Raw genomic sequence first — 18,613 nt, forward strand, 5'->3', positions numbered from 1 at the left:
TCTAACCCAGCTGAGAATCATTGCTCTAGATGGGTAATATTAAAGTTGCCCACCTTGAGTGCCTAAATGTATACTTTATATACATTTTCTCATTTCACCCTAACATTCCTACAAGGTAAGCAAGGAATACAAGCCTGTAAGGAAACAGGCTGAAAGGTATTTAGTAAGGTTCCCGACATCACACAGCTAAGAATGTCAGCCACTCAAGCAGTACTGATGATACCCACAAGAGGGTGCACTTGTCTTCTTTCAAGAAGGGTTAAGGACGCTCAACACTGACTACATCAAAATCTTGTTGCTAACCTTTGGCTTATAGCATAGTTTAACTATTCATGACTATTACTGCGTAATATGAATAACGAAAAAATAAATGATGAGACTGTAAAAATGCCTGTTTAGACATGATACCCCACTATATTAAGTGTTTGGCACATAAATACCTAATGTTGTTACTATACAATTATTATCAACATTCTTCAGAGATGGAAGAGTTAATAATAAGAGTATTAGTAGTAATAAAAGTACTTTAAATCCAATCAGCCCCTTGTGATGAAACTTAGATCAAATCATACCACTGTTTAGTCCCAACAGGGTAAGTACCTGCTTCCTTTCTCATAGAAACTGCTTAAAATGTTTCTGTTTGAAAAGACACTCTAACAATCAAGAGTGGTATTATTTTAACATTTAAATGCACAAGTCTATGCACTGTCAAGACTACCCCAAACCAGTCACGAAAATGACTGCTTACAGTAGTGCAAATTAATCTACATTTCATAATTTATTCAATAAAACATGTTAGTTGCCAAATGCTGCCAAATATAACATCATTTCTCTGGAAAGAGATTATGCAAAGATATAAGTAAATAAATGCAGACATCTGGCTAAATATGACCAAACAAAGCTCACGTTCATTTCTGAAGCCAACTATAATAAATGAAAAGAAAATTCCAACTTCAAAAAACAAACCAAAACACACACGTTCAAACATCATAAAAAGGTGTTAAATTAAGAAAAATTTGATTTTCAAAAAATATTACTATATTTCTATTTGACGGTTTCACAGTAAAAATATTATAGTAATTACATACTATAGAATGTAATGGAGGGATTAAAAACTATAAGGTAGATTCAAAAAAAACGAGGTAAGACCTACATGAAAAGATTTCCAAGACTCCAAAAGAAAAAAGCAAGTCACAGAAGAGATGGGTTTTAATACCATTTAGGGTTTTAAAAAAGGATTTTTTTACTCGTGTGTGTATCTACTAGTTCCAACCATATGGAAACTGCATTTTTGTAGGTCAAAAATACTTGAATACTTGTAATTTCACACTGTTCAACCCGTAGAAAAGAATGTCTGAACTTTCACACCAAAATAAAATAGCTGGGGTCTTTGGGGCGGGGAGAGGTTTGCAGCGAGTAAGATAGTGAGGGAGACAAAGAGGAATTTCACTCTTAAACTGGGTTTTTAGCAGTGAGCACCTATCACACTTTGTAGCATTATAATCAGTAGTATTTTTTAGCAATAAACATTAGCAGTAAAAAGCACATAAAACAAATACCTCCCAGCTCCTGCTGCAGCCCTTGAGCCTGTCGAATGAGGAATTTGATGGGAATCTGATCCATTAAAGAAGATGAATATGATTTGGGCTTTCTTTGCATGGCAGCTGTCAAAGACACAAAGGATAAGATAAAAGAGTCAGAAAAACAGAAACCTTAACCTTCAAATGGGAACAAAAACAATGTCCAATTACTTTTAATTCACTTAATCTGTGAATATAGCTCACAAAAGACAAAGAATAAATACCCAAATGGTGAATACACAGGAAGAGCAAGAACATACTTAAGGGCATGATCTGGAAAATGCCCCAGAACTGAAACTAGTGGGGAGAAAATCATGAGTGAGAGAAGCCACCTGCAGAAATGCCCCACACTGGGAGGGGGAGGGGGGAATAAAATTAAGACAAGACTCTCCCAGACCCAATTAGGAAGCCCAAATGCAGTCATGACCACATAACTTAAACCCTCAACAGCTTTTTGTTTAATCATATTATATTACAGTGGTGACTGACTCTTTCTGATGAAAGTTGGGAAATATGAATGACTTCCTTCTCTCACAACTTCTACCTTCAGCTAGCTAACAAGCCCATCCTGTTTTTCTTTTCCCCCAAATAAATCTATCTTAACTTCTGTTCTTTTTTTGCTATCCTAATTCACTCCCATGTTCATTGCCATGTTATTTACAATAGCCAGGATATGGAAACAATCTAAGTGTCCATCAGTGGATGAAAGGATAAAGAAAATGTGAGATACACACACACCACATACACATACAATGGAATATTATTCAGCCATTAAAAAGAATGCAGTCTTGCCACTCACAACAACATGAATGGAACTGGAGGTCATAATGCTAAGTATTTTAAAATAAGCCAGACAGAGAAAGACAAATACTATATAATCTCTTTTATATGTAGAATTGTAAAAAAAAAAAAAATTTAAAACCACACAACTCATAGATACAGAGAACTGATTGGTGGCTACCAGAGAGACAGGGGATGAAGGGTGGAAGAAGTGGATGAAGAGAGTCAAAAGGCAAAAAGAGAAAAGAAAAAAGAGGAAAAAAGAAATTCAATACTAAAAACCAATTTGAAACCACAGCTCTGTGACCTTCATGGATATAAAATAACATTATTGTTTATACAAAATAACATTAAAGAGGAAAAATGGAATTAAAAAATTGTATTTCTAAGATGAATAGATTGACTATAACTATGTAAAATGCTTATTTGTACAATTAGTAAAGATAGATTATTCTGAATAACCAAAATGGCTTAATATTAAAAGTATATGTATGTAAGTTCCAGTGATAGTCAAATCCTGATTCCAACACATACAACTAAGGGAAGTCACTTAACTTCCCTGTGCTTCAGTGTTCTCACCTGTAATATTAAGATAACAACAGTACCTTTTCTCACAGAATTGTTGTAAGGGTTTACATGAGTTAACAGATGTAAAGTCCTTCAAGTAGTGTCTGGCACGTAACAAATGCTCAAAGCGTTAGCCAGCATTATTAAGATCTAAAGTCCCCATGATTAGCTTAGGGTAAAGTATTGTTATTTAAGTTTCCAGATCTATGAAATTGAAGACAAAATCCTGATCACATTTTAATGATTCCATCAAAGAACTAGCAGCCCATGAATCCCTGCTAAAAGCAATTACTTCTTTAACATCCCTGAAATACATCAAGGATATCTCAATCTTTCATTAAAAAACTCAACTATAATTTGAAAGGCCTATGAGGTGGTCATTGATTTTTATATATGCAACATGAGCCATTACATTTCCAATTTTCTTCCAATGTATGGCTTTCAAAGATTCACATCTAACTTTTAACCTCATCCTCAACAAAACTGTGGAAATATTTTGAATACTATTTACATTGCCCCTAGTTTTTGTGACATTTTAATCCTTAAAACAATCCTATGAAAAACTAATTCACTTTGGAAATTTCTGTAAACTTGAACCAAAACAAAACAAAAAAAACAAAAAAACAAAAAAAAACCACAAACAAAATGGGGGAGGGAGAAGAAATGAAAAGAAAAAGAAAAGGAAAAAAAGGTCAATTTCACTTGTTTAAAAACAGACAGAAAAAAATCTTATTAAAAAGAAAGGTAAATCAAATCTAGCACTAAAATGCTAAAAGAAGAACATACCCAGAGCAAGTAGGGTCCATTCCAGAAATATAAAGTATTAATTATTGCATGAATTATATAAGTAAACCAAACAAATTATCATAACTGCCCCAAAAGTTTTACTTAATAAACATTTTTTTAAAAAGATACTCCAAGAAATTCAGAGACTGACTAATCCAAACTAAATGTCAATACCTTTCCTGTAACCAGTGTAACTTAAGAAAAAATTATACAGAACCTATATAAAGTAAAATTATAATGACAGACATAAAAATAAAACTTGAATAAATTCATTAATTCAAAACCATTTATTAAGTGATTACTATGTATCAAGTAATATTCTAGATCCTAGCTATGGTAGCAAAAAAACAGACAAAATCAGCCTTCGTGAAGCTTACATTTTAATAATTTAATGAAAAAATTATTTCATATTCCTAGGTGGAAATACAATTTTGTAAAGATGTAAATTCTCTCCAAATTAATCTTTAAGCTTAACATAATTCTGACCAAAATTTCAATATAATTTTCTTCTTTGGAATCTGACAGAATTATTATAAAGTTCATGTAAAAGATTAAATATGTGAAAATGGACAGAAACACTGAACAAGAACAATAATGGTGAAAGGGACTGGAATTGTCAGACCCAAAAAAGAAAATCCAAAACCAGACATAGCTTTGTAATAAAACTTCAATATACTTCAGAGCAACTTCCCAAAGCAACAGGAAAATAACAGATTATTCACTATGTGGTACTGACAAATAACCAATTACAAAAAAATTAAAACTAGATCTGTACCTCATACTTGACTCTAAAATTAATTAAAGGGATATATAAATTTTAAAAATTAAATTAAAAGGTCCTAAAAGAAAATATAGGTGATTAGTTATATAATGTTAGTACCTAGCTTTGAAAAAGTTTCCTCTCCATAAAATTACATAATTAATAAACAAATGATAACACTCAGTACTACAAAAAAAACTGGCATGCACATCTGATACAAATGTCTTATACAAAATGTCTGTAACGGTATAACTTATCCGGAAAGCAACATGGCAATTCATTTTTTAAATCTTATGATTTTTCAAAACCTTTTTTTAGTTCTACATGTAGGACTCTGTCCTAAGGATAGACATAATTATACCTGTATACAGAGTTAGCTCTAAGGATATTCATTCCTCCACTGTTTACAGTGGCAAAATCTGGAAATGATTTAAATGTCCAGCAACAAGGAATTTGTTAAGTAATGGTACATATTTATGAAGATACAGTATACAACTATTAAAAATCATGTTTTACAAATATATGTATATATATGCATGATTGGGACAATTGTGCTGTACACCAGAAATTGAAACACTATAATTGACCATACTTCAATTTAAAAAAATAATAAAAAAAAATTTTTAAATCATGTTTTAGAAAAGAATTTACTCTAATAGGCAAAAATTTTAAATGTATTATTAACTAAAAAGGGTGGGTTAAAAACATATTATGATTCCAACTTTGTGAAAGCTATCATATATGCAAAGACTGAAAGGTTTTCTAGCAAAATTCTCTGGTAAATATTTCTGGGTATTACAATTATGGGTGGTTTATACATTGGTCTTTGTACTTTTATTTGCTATAATTTTCTCCAGTAAACACACTGGAGAAAATGTTCTTATTTTTAAAACCGGTTCTTTTGCTTTAAGTAAGACATGTACACAATTAGGTAAATAATGAAGTAAGTTTAGCTGTGGAAGAGCAAATTCTCTCATGTTGTGACATATCCTGCAGTTACTTTTTCCCTTTGGAGATAAGAAACCAGACTGGGAAAAAAATCTAAACCATCAGAAAAAATTCTCCAAGGCAAGGCCAACCCCTCTATTTGTCTTCCACATCCTGTGTCCTCTCACCTATCAATGACAGCCCTTCAGGGATTCTCTCACCAACCTTCCCTCTCTACTAGATTACTCCCAACAGCTGAGAAACATTCTCCTAGCTCTTTCACCTTAAAAAGAGTCCTATCCTGACCTCATTTTCCTCTCCAATTACCACATCATTTCTTTCCTTCTCTTTACAGCTCCTCAAAAGAGCTGTCTGTATTCACTGTCTCTAGCACATCGCCTCTAAAATTCACTACAATCAGGCTTTCATCCTAGGGGGAAAGAAAAGTAGTAACTTTAGCAGTAAAACTGTAAAAGTCAAAGAACCCCCAGTAAGCTATATGTGGTAATCAGCTGAACCTCAGTCCCAACCTTACTTGACCTATCAACATCATTTGACGTCAGTGATCTCTCTCTTCCCTTTGAAACATGCTTCCCTTGGCATCCAGGACATCACATCCTCCTGAGTCTCCTCCCACGCCTTCCCCCTTGGCGATCTTACTCAATGTCATGATTTTTAAACATCATATATATGCTGAAGAATCTCTAAGCTTCAGTCCAGGTTTATCCCCGCTAAATTCCAGGCCAGTATATACAATTGTTTCCTTAACATCCCCACTTGCAAGTCTATCACACACCTCAGACTTAGTATGTCCAAAACCAGCTCCTGATGCCTCACAGACCTGGTCATTTATTTCAGTTGATAGACATTCTATGGCTCAGGTCAAAAGTCTACACACCAACCTTGGCTCCTGTCTCTCAAACCTCATGAATCCATCTCAGCTCTACCTTCAATATGTATATACACTGCTACCAGCCCAAACCACCACCATCTTTTGCCTAAAACTTAGAAAAGCGTAATAACTTTCCTCTAATCCCCTAGTTCCTTTTCCAAGACCCAGCCTAGGCTGAGTTGTACACCTAAACTAAAATTTTCAACTTTCCAACTGAGACCAATCAGATTATTGGCATAAGCAGCAGCGGTTTCACAGGAACACAGCACTGAAGTGAGCATGTCATTGGGGGCTGGGATACATAATCTTTAAAGATTCATCCAGTCCTAAAAATTCCGAGTAACTTGTTAGTTCTGCAATGGTATATACACAAAAGTTGGCTGTAGTAGTCTCTGTACTGTTCTGTATTAAAAAAAAATTTTTTTTGCTAGACATTAATTTAAATAAAAATTAAGGGTGTATGATTGGTTCCCTGCTACAGTACTAATGGTCTGAGTTCTCCCCAGAATACCTCCTTATAATTCATTCCTCTACTATTAAATCACAAGTGTCACATTCCTTAACAGAATTCATTATAGGTGGATAAAAGTAGCAGACTATTATCTAACACTTATTATTATACCATCTTATTCCTAATATGACAAAGACTATAATTACAGTGGTGGGATATTATCTCTATAATCCTAACAACTGTAGTCAAGAAAGAAGGCAGCTGAGAAATTCACAGTGTATTTAAAACACAACACTTCAGATAAATAAAAGAAACTGATCTGTCAAACACTGAAATGTAACTTTAATTTATATCTTTCAAAAAGTAAAAATCGGGAGAGGGATGGGAAGGGACAGTCTGGGAGTTCAAAATTTGTAGATACTGACAGGCATATGTAGAATAGATAAACAAGATTATACTGTATAGCACAGGGAAATATATACAAGATCTTGTGGTAGCTCACAGCAAAAAAGAATACGACAATGAATATATGTATGTTCATGTATAACTGAAAAATTGTGCTCTACACTGGAAATTGAACAACATTGTAAAATGACTATAACTCAATAAAAAAAAAAAAAGTAAAAATCACTCAGCTATTGCAAAATAATCACTCTTACAAGAATTTTCCTTGCATTATATACTCAACGCCTACCAAATTTCTAATGACACTCTTTGTTTTAAATATGGAACTACATATATTAAGCAAGCCTAATATAGGTGAATTTTCTTTTTCAAATAGAGGAAAACACACTACTTTATACTGATATCATTTATGCTACATCTGACCTTCTGATATTACATGAAGTAGCTAAGTTTGAAAGTTCAGTGATAGTTTTAATGGCAAAGGAAACTTCCATTGGTTTTTTTTTTTCTGTTACTTTGATTAAACTTATTCTTTCACTAATGGAAGGAAGAATAGGGCAAAGATTGAAATCAAGCAAAAAAATTTCAGTTACAGTTCCTTCAGGTTTATCTTTTAATTTACATTTTAACTAGTAAGGTCACTAAAATTGTTAAAATACAGACAATTCAATTATCTATTAATTCAGTCTGCTAAAAGGAGCACTGAACCTTAAGGGGCGGTTATGTGCCCACATGAACACGTATTTATGTACCAGAATAGAAAATGCCCACACTGCAAAGACTACAGAATGACGCTGGAACTTGATAGACGATTTGACCTTATTTTTTCATATAGCCGCCTGGAAAGTAAGAAAACAAAAGCAAATAAGATGAATTCTCACTAGAAGCACTCCCATATGGACAACTTACCTAAAGTCTTTGTGTTTGCTAGGAGGGCTTCCTCATAAGACAGTATATAATAAAGCACTAAAAGCTGTGCCGTTATACTGAAACGCTGATTAAGGCGAAGGTTGTCACCCTGGAGGTAATATTATAAACACTTTAAAATACTATGCGATTTCATAAGTGTTTTTATAGTAAAAGCATTCAAAATAGATTATTCAGTGTTGCTGCTCCCAAATTCAGAAAACTAGGAAAAATCTTGCTGTGTTTGCATTAAACTCAAAGAAGCAATCTGAAGTCTAAATTAAATCTGAGACGGCTTGGGAGGTGAAAAGCAACATGCTTAACAGTCTTTAAGATAGAAAAAAAAAAAAAAGTCAACAGCAACCCCATCAGGCTACTTCTGAAAAAGGCTTACAGGAGTCCAAAGTATTATCTGAAATCAGCATGAAGAAAATAACTCCTAAAAAGATATGGTATAGTTAAGTATATTTGGAGAAAAAAGATTTTCTGCAAATTTTCCATAAACAATCTAGGGATAGCTGAGATTCCCAGGAAGCTAAACAGGCTGTGTTGAACAGGTTAAAATGTCATATAGTCTTTTATTAAACACACAATCTCCAAGACATTCCTTAGACTTTAAAATGGAGCTTTTAAAATAATTCCTCAAAAAGTGCCTATTCGACAAACTATCTGGAACTAACACCATCCTTTTAATATTTATAGGTGATCTAAAGAAATTTAATCCCATTTTAAATTCAGAACCGCCTAGAAGTGGTTCTCCTCTAACAATCGGGGAAAAAATATGGAGTAAGTCAGAAGAATAAAAGAAAAATAAGCTAATAATCATAAAAGAAGCACTATTTTACCCCAATGACTCCTTGGAAAATATTGAGTATCTCCTGTTCTGTGACTGGCTGATTTGTGGCTTCTGGATTAGATTTAGATGCAGGAGTAAGTATAGAATTTATGTACACGTCAATCAGAGGAAGTAATTGAGGATGGAGTGGAGTGGAGGTTTCACACAGCTGCCTATAAATCCAGTCCTAAAAAAGAAGGTTACAGGCACGAAATCAATTACGGCAATAAGAAAAAGCAAGCAAAATTTCAAAGCACATATAATTTGACATGATTTATGAATCAGTGAAACTCACTATTAACTTGCAGCAGTTAATAATAATCTACTACCCAATTTCATAATTGTCTTTGATTTAAAAATACGAAATACTTTTATATCCTAATCAAGAATATTGTCCAGTAGAAGATAAATTTACAATGATGAGTCTGGGTTTTGTGTTTGGACCATGGGTTTCTAATCTACTAGTTTTTAAGTAGCACGTAAAACACTGTAAGTCCCTGCTGTGTCTGTATTTAGAGCACCACACTGTTATCATGTAAGACCCCACAACAGAAAGGAACTTAGGGAGATGGACAGTTCTTCACGACAAACACTCACATAGATTAGGAAAGTGGCTTTCACAGCCACTTACGGGAAACTGTCACTTAACTACCTACACAGAGAGGCCAAGAAGAAACGCTGGGTGTACATCTGCACTCCTAATTCCTATCTATTTCACTTGCTAAAAATATAAAGCAGAAAATACAGTCAAGCTGGAAAATAACTTCACTAAATCATAAAAACAAAGAAAATTAAATGGGGTATATCAATGTATATATTGTTCACAGTTGTTATAAAGAAAATAGCCTCATGGTAATGATTCAAACAGATATGTTTTACCTCTTAGGAGTCAGCCTTTTCTTTAGGGGAACTTTTAACTGTTTAATATGGCCAATTGCATAACAAATTGAAAATACATCAAAATATGTACAGGTGAGGTGTCAGCTGTCTTGCAACAAACATACAAATGCTAGTCATGGCTATCCAGCAACTTTCTCAGTTTGGTGAACAAAATCAAGTATAGAAAATGGCTAAATTCTATTATTGAGAATTTAAAGGGATTAGTACTATTGTACATTTTGTAAATAAGTGAACAGTTACACTGTTTCAAAAAATCTGAAATTAAGAGCTTAATCACCATGACTATATAAACAGGTAGTAACTAGGCACATTTCACACACAGAATCCACGGTAAAGGTCTACAAACTGAAACAGAACTGGGAAAAGGCATTAACTTTGGTTGCAGCTTGAAATATCAACGGAAAGTCATACCTTTATGGATACTTTGTGCTTGGTAAAGGAACGACTCCTGAGCAGCTGGTAAATACAATGAATAGGCAAAAAGCCCGTAATGTTGGCACTCAGGTTGCTGGTGACAGGGACCCGAACTGCATGCGCTGTGACAACCTAAAAAGGAAAAATAGTATTAATACTTACAATAGAACCAAAAATAAAATTACTCTGAAAGAGGGAGAATTAGCCAGGTAGACTTTCAATACTTAATACAAATGTGGTCCTTAGAAACGAATAATAAAAACCAATTACACGATTTAATTATTTTGAGTGATGAGACAGCATCATACATTGAGGGAATTTTTGTAAAGTTCTCTACTTCTTAAATTTTGTTTTTAAACAGATATGTTGACAGGGGTATAATAAGGTAAAAAATAATAATAATATGTAAAATTTGGAATCATAAAATCTGGGCTCAGTGACTTTGGATAAGTCATTTTATCTTCTGAGCTTATTTTCACATCTAAAAAATGGGACAATACTGTCTTACCTGCCTCAAAAGGCTTTTGCGAGAGGGAAAAAAATGTTTTTGAAAACGTATGAATGATAAAGAAACAAATATATACAAACAAGAATTTTCATTGTTATTCTCATTATGTCAATGCATTGACTGCTGTCTTTCAAAGACCCTCCCTAAAGTTGTCTTCCAGTTAGTTCAAATTAAACACATAAAAAATAACTTATGAGTCTCCTGTGTTCCATGTGTGACTGTTCTGTAGGAGCGTATGTGCCCTGAAGGGAGAAGGGAGAGTTTGGTATAGGAATGAAAATATTAACTACCCAAAAAGAAACAACAGTTACGGATCTATGATATTTTAAAATACTTCATTTTTTAAGACATACTTATTTTTGTATTCTGAAATTTAAATTGACAAAAAAACCTGAGAATTAATTGTAAATTTCAGAATAGTCTCTGTCACTGAAAAAATAAAATATTATTAGGATTACCCATGGACAAAAGTGCTAAGACCAAATAAAAAGAGGTAAATATAAGAATAAGGAATTTGGACCCTGGCTTTTAATCTAGTTATAAATGAACCCGACAGTCTAAAGGGTTAAACAGGTGTCTATTTTATTTTTCTCCTGATAAATGCAAATGATAATCCTACATGAGAGCCCTACCATCAATATCTAAGACATCTTACATAGCTACTCAGTCTTCAAAATACATAAATTCAAAACATGCTTTTATATGTAGTAAAGAGCTTTAAAAGTAAATTTTAAACAGGATTATCATTTACAGAAATATCAAAAATTAATAAATCATCACTGGAAACTAAGAAGAAATAAAAAGACTGTATTATCCTCTTAAACTAAAATATACAAAGTTTATCCCCAATGAATGTAGTACAAGAAAGTTAAAGTACCTAAGAATAAAGTTAAAACAAGTACCTGCTCAGTAAAAATTTCCTGTGTGAAGATAGTCTTCATCCTGCTCAGGGAGCTTGGCTTAATCACAATCTAAATCAACCAAAAGAATTTCAACAGCATGTAAAAATAAAATATAAGAAGCACAATTTTCTCTGGTAAATTTATTATCTAAAATGACTGTGATATATAAAATTAATGTTCAAATATTCTATTTCAGAAATGGCTTCTCCAACCCAACATTAAGTCCCATGTTTTTCCTCAGAAATTGAACCACCGTATAAATGTACTTAATAAATACCATTATTGGCATTTCAAGTCAGTGGGAAGAAGTGAATTATTCAATGAATGGAGATAGGATAGCTACCTTTCTGGATAATAACATACAAAGCTTTGCACACAACACCATACCCAAAATAAACTCCAAATGGATTAAAATTTTAAATGTAAAACATGAGGCCACAAAAACACTAGAAGAAAATATAGGTGACCATTTCTATAAACTAGAGGAAAGAAAAACTTTTCTAAACATAACAAGAAAGTAAGAAACAAAAAAGACAAACAATATACTACACACATAGAAAATATAATTTCACATGGCAAAAGAAAAGTCAACTGCAACACATTATACTTCTCCACTTTTAAAGACGGTAAGGATTATAAGATACATTGCCAATTTAAGAGTAGCTTTTCAAGAAAAAAAGGAGGGAAAGACCACCATGTTAACATTAGACATCAATCGTAAAATAAATCCCAGTTTCAATATTGGGTAAAGTAAGTGTCTTGAAATCAATGAAATATAATATATAAAGCATAATGGCAGGTCATTTACATATAAAGAGCCCTTTTGAATCAGTAAAAGAAAAAATAAGTAAAACTCCTTTTGGAAAAACTGGGACATCAATAAGCCTTGCACAAAAGAAATAAACCAGCTAAAACACAGATTTTTAAGAACTACCCCCCCCAAAAAAAACCCACTATAAACTATAACTATAAAAATAATAATAACCAGCTTCACTAGTAATCAAAGAAATGCAAAATGTAAGACCATTTCTCATCAAATTTGCAAAAACAAAAAGAAGGGTAATGGCCAGTGACGCTGAGAGTTTAGGAGAACAAGGCACTCTCATTCATTAATGAGAACAGTCAAACTGCTATCATCCTTGTGGAAGACAATTGGCAATACTCATGAAACACCTTAACATCATCATATTCTCTTACTTAGTAACTACTTTCTAGAATTTAATCCCACGGAAATAATCCCAAAAGTGTTTAAAAACATACATGTATGAGTGCCTGCGTATTTACATGCATAATGATATTCATCTAAGCATTATTCAGAAATTGGAAAATGTACATGGCAAATAAGAAAGGATCCATTAAGAACGTCATGATAGGCCCATATGATGGACTACAATGCAGCCACTGAAAATTACATTGTATTAGAATATTTATTGACATGAGGAAGTGTTCATCAGACATTGATAAGTTCTTTAAAATTACAAAATATGCCTATCAATTTAAAGAAAGAACAGATACCAGACCATTAACAGTAGTTGATATCTCTGAACATGGAATTACATTTTTCCCTTCTTTACTATGTTTTCCAAGGTTTTTACATCGAACATCTGCTATTCTTGTAAATAAATGTTTTCATAATGTATTTTTCCCTTAGAGTTCCCAATAAAGTTTCAAACTATTAAACAACAGAAATTACCTCAAAATGAAAAAAAGCTATTTACTTAACACCACAAGAAAACGTCGAGATTAGAAACACCTTTAAAAAGAAGATAAAATTACCTTCATCCCCAAAGTGGAACAGACCAAGTCAATGATAGCACTAAGTTGGTTGCTGTGAAAGTACATGGCCACCAATAATAACATCTCCCCAAAAGAAGCAGAGACGCCTGAAGTACTGTTGAAACACAAAAGAAAATATGAATTTCCAAAGAGAGGATAAGAAAAACGTACTCAGCTCACTGAAACAAATGAAGTCACCTTACCTCTCAAAATAAGCTTCTTCTTTTATCATCCAACTTAGCCACACTACCATTAGCTGCTCCTGTTCAGGTGTACTGTATAAAACATACCAGAAGCCACTGGGTTAAATCACATATATGAACACAGGAAGAGAAAAGCATTCTGCAATCATTTTTGGTAGAAATTACTTTTCCTTCCTTGTTTTGAAATTTCAATTCAAATTAATTGCTTGTTGAATTGGCCTCTCTCACTGAGATATGAAGTAGTTTTAGGGAAGAAGAATGAAAACTTTTGTTTTTCTCCATGAATATGAGTAGCCAAACCCTCTCAAAATCTCAGTTACTACATTTGCAGGTTGGAGAGAGCAAACTTCCTCACATTCCTTGGAAAAGCAAAGGTCCCTTGGGATTAAAATGTTAGAAAACTGTGTATGTTAACAGCTGATATTTATTTCATACAGAAAAACATCTCATGTTAATCATCAAAAACCTGTCACAAACTGAGTACAAGGGCAGTAAAACAAGTGAGACAGATCATCTTTTACCTGGAAAATGAAAGTTGGTTTATAGAAGCATTTTTAGCAGAATTCAAAACTATAGAGAAATAAGTGATCACTATTCAAAAAAGAAAAAGAAAAAAGAGACAGCCAGGGGCTCATCAGAAATGAAAATGGTTATAAAAATATACCAACTTATATAATGACTTGTTTAAAAAGAATTCTTAGATTTAGATTGAAAGGTACAAGTCAACTTTGATTTGTAAGAATAATTTTCAGGGGGAGGGTATAGCTCAGTGGTAGAGCACATGCTTAGAATGCATGAGGTCCTGGGTTCAATCCCCAATACCTCTGTTAAATAAAAAAATAATAATAGTAAATAAACCTAGTTACCTCCCCCCAAAAAACAAAACAAACAAACAAACAAAAGAATACTTTTCATTGATTTCCTTCTATTTCATTGCAGTGTAAACAGGTAAAACAAAAGCAACCACAAAGCCTGCTACCCAAAGCTAAGAAAATTAAAAAGGTCATTCTCAACCAGACCTAAATCATTCCACCAAAAAGAGACAGTGTTATGTAGTAAAAAGATTATAGCCTTTAGAATCTTTGAGACCTGAGTGGGTATCCCATCTCTGCTAATTAGCGTGATCTTGAACGAGAAATTTAAATAATCCTTCTGAACGTTAGCTCCCCTACCTATAAAATGAGACAAAAATACCCACCTTACAGAAGTAATGCAGATGAGATGTAATGCTTAGAAATTACTTCAGGTAAAAAGAAAAGAAAACATTTCATTTCATGTACTTAACTTCACACCCTCCTGAAACACACCACTCAAACTACATTAAAGAGATTTTCTTAGAAGGTGTAAATGCACAGGATGATGATACGGGACAACAACACAAAATCCTGGAAGCTAGAGCCCATATGGATGAGTGGTACCTGACTTAATAGACAGAAGAAAGCAGAATACTAAACTGGCAGGAGGGAAAACCAATCCAATAAACCAATGCTTTCTAACACAGAATCCCCAAAGGGCTGAGGAACTGACAGCTCCAGGCAGTCCTGGGAGTGAGAATAAAGACAGAGACTAAAGGCTGAGATCTCCCAGCCCTGAACCCTCACTTTTTAACTCTGCTTATGGGTCTCTTGTCAGGCCTTCACTCTCCAGACAACAGTCTCCTCTGAGACTCTGAAAAGCCCAAGAGTTTTTCATCTCTTCATTCAAAAGCTTTAATCTCCTTTTTAGTTTCCTACTCTTGAATATGAACAATCAAAAATTATCAAACCTCTGAAAAAAGTTTCTAACTTGAAAACGAGAGAACAAAAAAAGGCAGAAAAAAAGAAACTTAGAGAAAAGAAGCAGTACAAATAAAACCCCTCCATCATTATCATTAATATCAGAGAAATCATGTCACCAGGAAGCAACAGACACTATAAAGAAGAAACAATCAGACAATAGAAAAGAGCTCTTAGGAATTAAAAACTAAATAGGATTATAAGACAAGGTTGAGAACAAAGCCTGAAAGGTAGTGTAAGCAGTATGTTCTAAAATTAGACTGTGGTGATGGTTATACCACTTTGTAAATATACTAAAAACTACTGAACTGTACACTTTAAAATAAGTGGATTGTATGGTATGTAAATTGTGTCTCAATGAAGCTATTTTTCAAAAAAGCAGAGCACAACAAAGATAAGGAAAATAGGAAAGAATAAGAAAATATGATGATCATTTCAGGAAGTCCAATATCCAAATAAGAAGTTTTAAACAGAGAAAATTCATGTGGAAGATATTATCAACAAATTCGTCCAAGAAAATTTCCTAGAACTGAACAACATGAGTTCCCAGGTTGAAAGGGCTCTCTGAATACCTAGGACAAAAGACAAAAACAGACTATACAAAGGCTCATCACTCAGAAATTCCAAAACCCTAGGGACAAAAAGCTAATCCTACGTGTTTCCATATTTAAAAAGAATAGGCCACAAAAAGGACCAGGGATCAGAATGTCATCAGACTTTTCAACAGTATCATTGGAAGTTAGAAGACAGTGGAGCAAGACTTTCCAAATTCTCAAAGGAAATTACTTCCAACTTAGAATTCTATACCCCATCAAACCATCAGTCAAGTCACAGTAACATTAAAACATTTCAGAAATACCCAGTCTCAAAATACTTTACCTCTCACACACCCATTCTAAAGAAGCAAAATGAGGGAGCAAATGAAAAAAGATGGAGACACAAGATGGAAGAAACAGGAGATCCAACAAAGGAGAGATGGGGCAAGTCCCCCAGATAATAGTGAAGAGCAATTCCGGGATGAGAGCTGCGTCCCAAGTGCAGAGGTAACCAGTTCAGCGTGGAGCAGGTCAAAATGCTCCAGGAGAGAGTTCCTCAAGAAAATGAAACTGATAGAATACCTAATGAGTCTGAACATCTTGAGAGGAGGTTTGGATCGGCAGAGAGTTTGAGATTGCATTCCCGTTAAGTACACAAAACACCAGGCAAATGAAAACAAAGAACAAAAACACAGGATAATTATCAATGGAAAAACCAAGTTTTGCAGAAGAAAAGAGATCATCTACTGCATGGCTGAACTTCCAACAGTGCCATACAAACCACTGTGTATCTGCCAAAGCAAAATAAATGTAACTGTACTGGGAGAACGGGAAGATAGGAAGGAGATGCAGATGTGTTGAGGACAGAGAGACAAGAGAGAACTAATTCCTCACTTTCATAGTAGGAAGCCAACAAATCCTCCTAAAACTGAAAAATCTATATGTAGCAAATACAAACATGTTATTTAAAGGTGTGCTAGGAAAAACCAAAAGAATCAGCCAAAAGAACTGAAAGGAGTTTCCTCTAGGGAAGGACTGCTGTTTGTCGTAACAAATCTTGAAGAACCGTTCTGACGCCTTTAAACAACGTGCACACGAAACTCTGATAAAGATAAATCAAATAACTGGCACACAGGAGATGCCACTGACACCCTTTTACTAAATGATAAAACCAACGTTCAGACCTAGACCAATTTTTGTAGTAGGCTCGTAATTAACGCTATACGTGTGTTTTAATAAATAAGCAAAAGCAGATCTTGAGAAAACAGATCAATCATATAGTCAGGTACCTGACAAGTGTGGAGAAGGCCAGCAGCATGCAAAAGGAAAGCGAAACAAAGCGAACCCCAGCGGGGGTGGCAGGAGGGCGGCTTGTCATCAACTGCAGTAATTGCTCAGCTTCCTCCTCAGTTGGTCTAAAAAAGAAACATTATTAATTAGGCTTTACTTTTTTCAGTTGCGAGAAGGGAAAAGAAAAAGGGACTTCCCAACAGTTTAACTCTTCAGACACAAATCTTGAGCTTTATAATGATACCTCACTGCTTATGAAATCTTTAACACCTTAAGATGTCAAAAGCAAGACTGTTGCGTTTACATTCAGGGTTTTCCCTCAGACGCAAATACAAGCAGTCCTCACTTTGCACAGTGGTATGCGCAACAGTACGGGACCAGAAAAACAACCACACAAGCTGAAACTGTGTATCACGATCTTAATAATCAATGTAAAAAATGACAACTGTTCCGTTTTTTTGTCAAAACATTAAAAATCCTGCCAGTTATAATGCACACGGAAAAATTTTTAATGGCAAAATCAATATTTATATACATTCTATAACTGAAAATATTAGAAACACTGGAAATTAAAGTGTTTTCTTTGTAAAAGATTTATCCAGAGTAGTTTGAACAGCCTTGGGTTGGGGAAGGGTATAGCTCAGTGGTAGAGCACGCGCTTAGCATGCACAAGGTCCTAGGTTCAATCCCCAGTTCCTCCATTAAAAACAAATTAGTAATCCTAATTACCTCCGCATACCCACAAAAAATGTAAAATTTAAAGAAAAAAAATGTTAGACAAAAAAGTATTTAAGTGCTTAAAAAAAAAGAGAGTAGTTTGAACAGCCTCGAACCTTCTCATTGTGTAACTTGACAAATTATCAGACCCCCTTCTAAGTTTGGACCAGCTTCCAACATTTTCTTTGTACTTTCAGTCAGGAACTATCTGAGAGTTCCTTTAAAGTGAAGACTTCTGCCAGCATCAATCTTCTGGGTCTTTATCCTTTTTGTCACAATGACTTTCCTCATTTCTGTTGACAAGTTCTCCTTCACGAAGTTCACCTAGCTACGTATCTAAGGCCTCTCAGATGGCAGCAGTGTCAACCTTCTCACCGTCAGCTCTTTCTTCTATTTACATTTGGTTTAAATGTCACTTCCAGTGTTACCACTTTTTGTTTCCTTGCTACACTTTCACTTTTATTGGCCAATTCCCTCTTTCAGCTATCCATTTTTGCAAAATATCGCATGGGTTTATTCACTGAGACAAGACTCCGCTTGTCTATTCATGAACTGAGTCATAGTTGCACAGTGATCAGTCGCCAACAGACTTTAAAAGAAACGATGTATGTCTGTTATCTACGTAGTGATTTGTAGCTTGAAAAGCTCTCAGCAAAGTTTGTTCTTTATATAATAATTTGGGTAATGTATCATTAGTTGTTGA

At 34.0% G+C, this 18,613-nt stretch overlaps 1 protein-coding gene and 1 non-coding gene across 2 annotated transcripts in view; one reads left to right on the forward strand and one right to left on the reverse strand.

Annotated features, from left to right (window-relative positions):
* Positions 1–18,613, reverse strand: part of INTS2 (integrator complex subunit 2) — a 44,036-nt gene that overhangs the window by 14,385 nt on the left and 11,038 nt on the right. Inside the window, 8 exon segments of the mRNA XM_032498374.1 lie at positions 1,560–1,664; positions 8,058–8,166; positions 8,900–9,076; positions 10,201–10,335; positions 11,614–11,682; positions 13,390–13,504; positions 13,593–13,664; positions 17,193–17,318. Of these exon segments, the coding sequence (XP_032354265.1) occupies positions 1,560–1,664; positions 8,058–8,166; positions 8,900–9,076; positions 10,201–10,335; positions 11,614–11,682; positions 13,390–13,504; positions 13,593–13,664; positions 17,193–17,318 (908 nt within the window).
* Positions 14,348–14,419, forward strand: TRNAS-AGA. The gene has a single exon. It is a non-coding gene; the product is annotated as a tRNA-Ser (tRNA).

This window comes from Camelus ferus, chromosome 16, assembly GCF_009834535.1.
Source record: "Camelus ferus isolate YT-003-E chromosome 16, BCGSAC_Cfer_1.0, whole genome shotgun sequence".
NCBI lineage: Eukaryota > Metazoa > Chordata > Mammalia > Artiodactyla > Camelidae > Camelus > Camelus ferus.